We start from the raw sequence: 8,527 nt of genomic DNA, 5'->3' as shown, positions 1-8,527 counted from the left end.
TTTGTCTGGCAATGGCATCTACGGACTGGCCTGACGGTTGTTGTTGGCTGAGAATGCAGGCTTCATGGTTGAGATGATTCACTGCATGATTTTCATTGCTGTTCTTATTTGCTTGTCTTTGAGAGAATTGACAGTGGTTTATGATAGTCGGAGACGCAGCATCAACATACTTTTCTTTGTTTATCAGTGTCTTTTGTCGTTGACTCAGCATAATACACACGTACTGTGAATCGTGTATTATATTGCAAAATAACATCAATTCAGTGGTTATTTTCAGTTCGCGGACTGGGAGTGGTCCTGTTATGCGTAGTTGAATATTGGCGAATCACAAGCTCGCAATCTTTCATGGGGAAAAACGCAGAACACGGTAACAGCCTAGAAAGCGGACTTGAGGATAGTCACAACCAACTGTCAGTCAACAAGTTTAAAGTAGGCTCGTATTACTTTAAAACGCAGAATTGGGTATGCGCAAACTGTAGGCTGGCTACTGGAGACGTGTGAATCCGAATAGAGAAGACCTGTATTATAACCATAGAGAAAATGACACTCCAAGCAACATTTTACCTATGTTTTTTCTTATTCTTTTGTGATAAAACTATTTGTTTTGGAACTTGCGCATCAACTACATATTCCGGTAAGTAGGGTGCTTTCCATTTTCATCACTAGGCATGCGCGCCCCGTTCCTGGCTAAACTCGTTGAAAGATAATCGCGTTTCCATAGGCTCAACTGCTACTTAGAGAGTCCGTGGTAGCACATTATTGTTTTGAATGGGGTTTAGGTTCAATAATGGGACTTCAAGCCCCTTTGTTCAATTTCAAAAGCAGGAAGTAACGTACGCTTGCCGTATAATCAATTTTCTCATTCCGCATCTGCTTTCAAAATGCGTAATGACCATTTTATAAAGTATATCCATCTTAATTAAAATAACGACCTCTTGAAACTCCTCTAGCGTTTAAAATGTGCAGCCCTATTGAGCAGTGATGCCAATTTAGCAATTTTGTTGCTAGATTTAGCCATTTTTCAGACTACCCTGGCAACTTTTTTTTCAAACATCACCTAGCAACAAATGTGGCTACTTTTTAAAATGTATTTGGACATTTTAGCAACTTTTGAAAAGTGACTCAAACGCTAAAATGCAAGCATTTTCCCTCTAAATGACACAAATTGTTTTCTCTGTCACACACTCAGTCACAACACACGTGCCTGGCTGCAAAAGTGCATTGTGAGTGACGTCAGCAGCAGGCGTTCAGCTCGTGCACAGGCAGCAGCAATTTCAGTAAATTGCAAATCATTGTTGGCTGACTGCAGCATCAGTAGTACGGATTCTACGAGCAAAACCCAATGAATGTAGTTGGTCACGAATGTTTGATCTTGAACAGAACTTGCAACATCAATCAACATGTCTCAATCAAAATTGTACAGCCAGAAGTACAGAGCAGATTGGGAGTCTGTACCTGAACAAATGTCAAATCATATTTTTTGACGAGATGGCCAGTCAATTTGAGTAACGTTATTGTGTATGTCACGTAATGACATCACAACGTCATTTAGCAACAAATCAACCTGCCTCTAGCAACTTACCTTGAAAATTAGTTGGCAACACTGCTATTGAGTATTTGGTACAATGGTGCAAAGTCATTGCTGCAAGGTTGCACGCAGTTGAAGTGATCAAAATGTTGCAGAATGTGGTCGTTATTGGTGTAACTGTAAAAACAGTTTGCATGATCATATCCCCATGGTCAAGTAACGTTACTGTTTTCGCTTTCTCCCAGTAGGCCTCTCTTTAATGAGCATAGGCCACCTTATTAGACATACACAATGTTGCAGTACCAGCCTATAAATAGCTAATCTCATACTCATCATAGGCTGAATATGTTCAACTCAGAGATGCAGTCTGTTTTGCTTCTGAGTTCAACTGCTAACCTATTATTATAAAGGCACAAGGCGAGACCCAAATGCAGACACAGGAGGCAGATGTTTGAGCTCTGATATTTATTATAACAAAAGAGGTAGGCAAAAGGCAGGTCAGGGACAGGCGAGAGTTCATAAACCAGGTCAGAGTCCAAACAGTACCAGGCAATAGGCAGGCTCGAGGTCAGGACAGGCAGAGTGGTCAGGACAGGCAAGGGTCAAAACCAGGAGGACTGGGAAAAATAGGAGCTAGAAAAACCGCTGGTTGACTTGGCAAAACAAGACGAACTGGCACAGAGAGACAGAGAACACAGGGATAAATACACTGGGGACTAATGGGGAAAACAGGTGACACCTGGAGGTGGGTGGAGACAATCACAGAGACAGGGGAAACAGATCAGGGCGTGACAATTATACAGTACACATGATATCGTTTATGGTTTTACATTTACGACAGCTACTGTCAGTTGAGTTTTTCTTCCTAGTTTGTTCAGTGAATCAGGTCAATTATTATGGAGAATTAAACCATTTAATTTCATGTTGTTTACTGTTTAATAGTTCCTTATATGGTCTTCCTTATTACACATGCACGTTCACATTTGCACACTTTATACTGTATCTAATTGTTGAAAATAAAGGCTGTTTTCAGCTCATCGAAAGTGTTTCAGAGTGAAACATCATACCCAGTTGTATTCAATTGGCCTCTAATTCAATGAAATTCTGTAGTCCAGATTAGGAAATGATAAAACCACTCTGTATTGTTGGTAGAATGTTTAATGGATTTAAAGCTGCCATATGATGGAGGATAAAAGCAATTGGCCTGCACACTGAGAATATTATCAGCAATCAATGTTGGAGACCATGAAAAGCACAGGCCCAATAGACCCCTTGCGTGTTTAGATGATGTTTTTTTGCTTATCTGACTGGTTGATTGCCTTGAAATTTAGTCTTGGTTCCCTGCCTCCACGGCAAGCTGTATTTAAACATACTAAACATACATTTTGTTGAGTGAACTTATATCGTTGTAGTGATGTCACTATACTTACTAACAATTGTATTATGACTATAATATCACTATATTTACTTATGTTCATGATCATTTCCAGGTAACGACATCTTCACCATACAGCATGTGAGCACAGGGAAGTGCCTGGTAGCTACGTCCACGTCTGGGACTGGAGTTTCCGGGATAGCAGGGGCTAAGTCTGGAGGGTCCGGGTTCAACGTGACCCTGGGGGAGTGTGACGGCTCCAGGGGGTCCCAGTGGAAGTGGGGGTCCGGCCACCGTCTCTTCCACGTGGGCACGTCCCAGTGCCTGGGTCTGGAGGAGAAGACCAAGGCCCTGTCTCTGTTCAGCTGTAGCCCCATGGAGAACACCATGCTGTTGTGGCGCTGCCTGGACGGGGCCGTCTATACGGTAGACCAGATGGGCCTCATGGTGACCGACGGGCTGGTCAGTGCCAAGCGCGACTCCTCAGACGCCTGGAGGAGGGATGAGTCGACCGATAATATCTGCCATCGGCCGATGCGCAGTGAGTGTGTTCTGTCCTCTGAGCGGCTTATTCTCCTAATGGAATAGAATAGAACATGATAGAATATAATAAACATAGGCCTACATGAGATGGGCAAAACTATCTATGCTTATTTACATGTATAAAACCTCTAGCCACGTTTTACAAGAATGCGCTGAACTTAGATATACACTACCGTTCAAAAGTTTGGGGTCACTTCGAAATGTCCTTGTTTTCCTTGAAAACATACATGAAATGAGTTGCAAAATGAATAGGAAATATAGTCAAGATGTTGACAAGGTTTTAAATAATGATTTTTCATTGAAATAATAATTGTGTCCTTCAACCTTTGCTTTTGTCAAAGAATCCTCCGTTTGCAGCAATTACAGCCTTGCAGACCTTTGGAATTCTAGTTGTCAATTTGTTGAGGTAATCTGAAGAGATTTCACCCCATGCTTCCTGAAGCACCTTGCACAAGTTGGAATGCGTTGATGGGCACTTACATACGGTCAAGCTGCTCCCACAACAGCTCAATAGGATTGAGATCCGGTGACTGTGCTGGCCACTCCATTATAGACAGAATACCAGGTGACTGCTTCTTCCCTAAATAGTTATTGCATAGTTTGGAGCTGTGCTTTGGGTCACTGTCCTACTGTAGGAGGAAATTGTCTCCAATTAAGCGCCGTCCACACGGGATGGCATGGCGTTGCAAAATGGAGTGATAGCCTTCCTTCTTCAAGATCCCTTTTACCCTGTACAAATCTCCCACTTTACCACCACCATAGCACCCCCAGACCATCACATTGCCTCCACCATTTTTTTCCCTGCATCTCACGAATGTTCTTTGTGATCCGAACACCTCAAACTTAGATTTGTCTGTCCATAACACTTCTTTCCAATCTTCCTCTGTCCAGTGTCTGTGTTATTTTGCCCATCTTAATCTTTTCTTTTTATTGGCCAGTCTGAGATATGGCTTTTTCTTTGCAGCTCTGCCTAGAAGGTCAGCATCTCGGAGTCGCCTCTTCACTGTTGACGTTGAGACTGGTGTTTTGCGGGTACTGTTCAATGAAGCTGCCAGTTGAGGGCTTGTGAGGCGTCTGTTTCTCAAACTAGACACTCTGATGTACTTGTCCTCTTGCTCAGTTGTGCACTGGGGCCTCCCACTCCTCTTTCTATTCTAGTCAGAGCCAGTTTGCGCTGTTCTGCGAAGGGAGTAGTACACAGCATTGTACGAGATCTTCAGTTTCTTGGCAGTTTCACGCATGGAATAACCTTAATTTCTCAGAACAAGAATAGACTGACGAGTTTCAGAAGAAAGTTCTTTATTTTTGGCCATTTTGAGACTAATTGAACCCACAAATGTTGATGCTCCAGATACTCAACTAGTCCAAAGAAGGCCAGTTTTATTGCTTCTTTAATTAGCACAACAGTTTCAGCTGCGCTAACATAACCGCAAAGGTGGTTTTCTAATGATCAATTAGGCTTTTAAAATAATAAACTTGGATTAGCTAACACAACGTGCCATTGTAACCCAGGAGTGATGGTTGCTGATAATGGGACTCTGTAGATATACCATTCAAAATCAGCCATTTCCAGCTCCAATAGTTATTTACAACATTAACTATGTCTACACTGTATTTCGGATCAATTTGATGTTATTTTAATGGACAATTTTTAATTTTTTTATTTTTTTAAACAAGGACATTTCTAAGTGACCCCAAACTTTTGGACGGTAGTGTACCTTTACATTAATATCTTTATGAACAACATCCTGTATTACTTGGAGACAATAGATTTAGCATGGTCTGTTGTATGCTAATGTTCAAGTGCACTGTACTCTGCTTGGCCGTCAGATGTTTTATTAGTTCCGTTTGGAATTGAAGGGGAGTCTTTCCAACCAGAATTAGCATAGTCTTCCTTGTAACCGTGTTTGTTAACACGGCTAATATGACTCAGCAAGGCCTGTCATTTTAACTAAACGTAGGGTATGGTAACGTGACAGGGGCAAAGGGATTTTTGTTTATCAAGTCGAAGCTCATTTGCTGCATTTCTACATAATTTTAAAAACTCTAAAATGCAATTTGGAGAACAGCTTAATTGACTCCGGCCTTTATCACCTTGGCTGCTGTAGCTTCATTTGGCTCAGTCGACAGGGGACTTAACTACCTACAAACACATGTCATACAGCGGTTAGCTGCTACACACAAAACTCTAGTTTTGTTTCCTTTCAAGTCAAACGGCAGTTTTCTAGCTATCTTCAGCCATCTTCCACCTCTGCACTGTTTTGAGAGAAAAGTTGCATTGTTCACTGCAGCCTTTCCTCTCGCTCAGAGGCGTCCTAAAGCATGTTCTCTACTAGCGATAGACAGCCTGCCTCAGAGCTGTCCACATAGTTCTAATGCTAGCCCGCCAATATTGCTAAACTGCATTTGCATTTTAATCTGCATTAGAATGATTTTAGTCGCCTATTTTAAATTGTTGGTGTTGAACTAGGGTATGGTGACTGCCATACTGTGCCATACCCAATTGATGCCCCCTGCGCATCACATTAAATAAATAACCTTGACCCTGTTCCATTTGAAATCGTCTCTATGGCACTGTATGCCAGTTGTTTGCCAGTGACCTTGTGCAAAATGATACAGTTTAACATGATCTAAACTCTGGCCCTCCATTGAAAGCAGCAGCTTTTGTATTCAATTAATGTGTTCTGTGTACAGGTCCTACATTAAGGACCTGTACACAGACCTGTCCTACATACTAAATCCAGTTGAGTTAACAGTCAAACTGTGCGAGGTCGTATCTTTAGATATGTCCAGATTGAATACTGCCTCCAATATTCCTAATAAACTCATTTGAAATGGGTGCCATGGGATTCATTCAAATGATTTCTCCTCTACCCATAGTTGTCCACACCACCAATGGGACGTCGACCGGGGAGCCCTGTGAGTTTCCCTTCCACTACAACGGCAGCTGGTACCACGAGTGCCTCCCCGACGACCAATCATCTGAACTATACTGGTGTTCCACAACCTCCGACTTTGACGCTGACAAAAAGATGGGATATTGTTTAAAATATGGTACGTTTATAGACACAAATCATGATTCTGGAATCAATCTACTACTAGTCTTCTTGTACCGTTTCCCTTCACATATAATGATTACTGGAACTAGTACTAGTAGAGTACTTAAAGGAAAATATATTTTGGTATTTGTTTCATTAGTCCGTTGTTGATATAATCCCAAATGTTTTGCATGTCAGCAATCAAATTCAGTTGTAACTTTCTGACAGCAATCAAATTCAGTTGTATCTTTCTGACAGCAGTCAAATTCAGTCAGCCCGATTGCTGACACACAAAACATTTTGGGATTATATCAACAACGGACTAATGAAACAAATACCAAAATATTGTTTTTGGATGGAGTTTTCTTTTAAGTACCCTACTAGTCTGGGTGGTGTTTCCCTTTAAGAGAAGGGAGTAGAAAGAGCTTTGTATCAAGATTGGGCTCGATTCTATTTCAGTTCCCGTCGGTTTAATTAAGGATGTGAAATTGGCCATAGGAGTGCAAATCATTTTACGGAATTGACTGGAATTAAGATTGACTTGACTCCAACTCTGCTCTGAACCTAGTCTCTCGAGCCAGACTGCTTACTTCCACAGTCTTTGAATGTTTCAGTGTGGCTACACGAGACTGCTCTGAATCCACAAAGCTCCTTCACTTTGGCATGTTTGGTGTGATATTTTCCCAGATGAAGTCTTTTACGACGGATTACATTGTTTTCAGTGTCTGATGATGTCAATCCTCTGTGAGGCTGTGTAGGGCTTCTGACTTAGTTTAGAAATACATGTATGGAGTTCAGACTAGAGGTCGACCGATTAATCGGAATGGCCGATTAGTTAGGGCCGATTTCAAGTTTTCATAATAATCGGAAATCGGTATTTTTGGACACCGATTTGGCCGATTTAAATTTTTTATTTTTTTTACATCATTATTTAATCTTTATTTAACTAGGCAAGTCAGTTAAGAACACATTCTTATTTTCAATAACGGCCTAGGAACGGTGGGTTAACTGCCTTGTTCAGGGGCAGAACGACAGATTTTTACCTTGTCAGCTCCGGGATTCAATCTTGCAACCTTACAGTTAACTAGTCCAACACTCTAACCACCTGATTACATTGCACTCCACGAGGAGCTTGCCAAATGCAGTAAGCCAAGATAAGTTGCTAGCTAGCATTAAACGTGTCTTATAAATAACAATCAATCAATCATAATCACTAGTTAACTACACATGGTTGATGATATTACTAGTTTATCTAGCATGTCCTGCGTTGCATATAATCGATGCGGTGCGTATTCGTGACAAAGGACAGTCGTTGCTTATGGTGTACCTAACCATAAACATCAATGCCTTTCTTAAAATCAATACACAGAAGTATATATTTTTAAACCTGCATATTTAGCTAAAAGAAATCCAGGTTAGCAGGCAATATTAACCAGGTGAAATTGTGTCACTTCTCTTGCTTTCATTGCACGCAGAGTCAGTGTATATGCAACAGTTTGGGCCGCCTAATTTGCCAGAATTTTACGTAATTATGACATAACATTGAAGGTTGTGCAATGTAACAGGAATATTTAGACTTATGGATAAAATACGGAACGGTTCCGTATTTCACTGAAAGAATAAACGTCTTGTTTTCGAGATGATAGTTTCCGGTTTCGACCATATTAATGACCTAAGGCTCGAATTTCTGTGTGTTATTATGTTATAATTAAGTCTATGATTTGATAGAGCAGTCTGACTAAGCGATGGTACTTTCTTCTCCAACACTTTGTTTTTGCATTATTTAAACCAAATTGAACATGTTTCATTATTTATTTGAGGCTAAATTGATTTTATTGATGTATTATATTAAGTTAAAATAAGTGTTCATTCAGTATTGTTGTAATTGTCATTATTACAAATACATTTTAAAAAATCGGCCTATTAATCGGTGTCGGCTTTTTTTGGTCCTCCAATAATCTGTATCGGTATCGGCGGTGAAAAATCATAATCTGTCGACCTCTAGTTCAGACACTGTTTTTATTTGGCATATGTTTGACGATA

General features: G+C 40.7%; 1 protein-coding gene across 1 annotated transcript in view; it reads left to right on the top strand.

The window, feature by feature from the left end:
• The first annotated feature begins 140 nt into the window (after nt 1–140).
• The window catches only part of LOC110495860 (lymphocyte antigen 75), a 40,511-nt gene continuing 32,124 nt past the window's right edge, over nt 141–8,527 (top strand). Inside the window, exons 1-3 of the mRNA XM_021571353.2 lie at nt 141–634; nt 3,019–3,444; nt 6,327–6,500. Coding sequence (XP_021427028.2) covers nt 541–634; nt 3,019–3,444; nt 6,327–6,500 — 694 coding nt within the window. The 5' untranslated portion in view covers nt 141–540. The remainder of the gene's footprint in view (nt 635–3,018; nt 3,445–6,326; nt 6,501–8,527) is intronic.

The sequence above is a fragment of the Oncorhynchus mykiss genome, chromosome 18, assembly GCF_013265735.2.
Source record: "Oncorhynchus mykiss isolate Arlee chromosome 18, USDA_OmykA_1.1, whole genome shotgun sequence".
NCBI lineage: Eukaryota > Metazoa > Chordata > Actinopteri > Salmoniformes > Salmonidae > Oncorhynchus > Oncorhynchus mykiss.
Note: the sequence above shows the minus strand (reverse complement) of the source record. Positions and strands in the feature narration are given on the sequence as shown.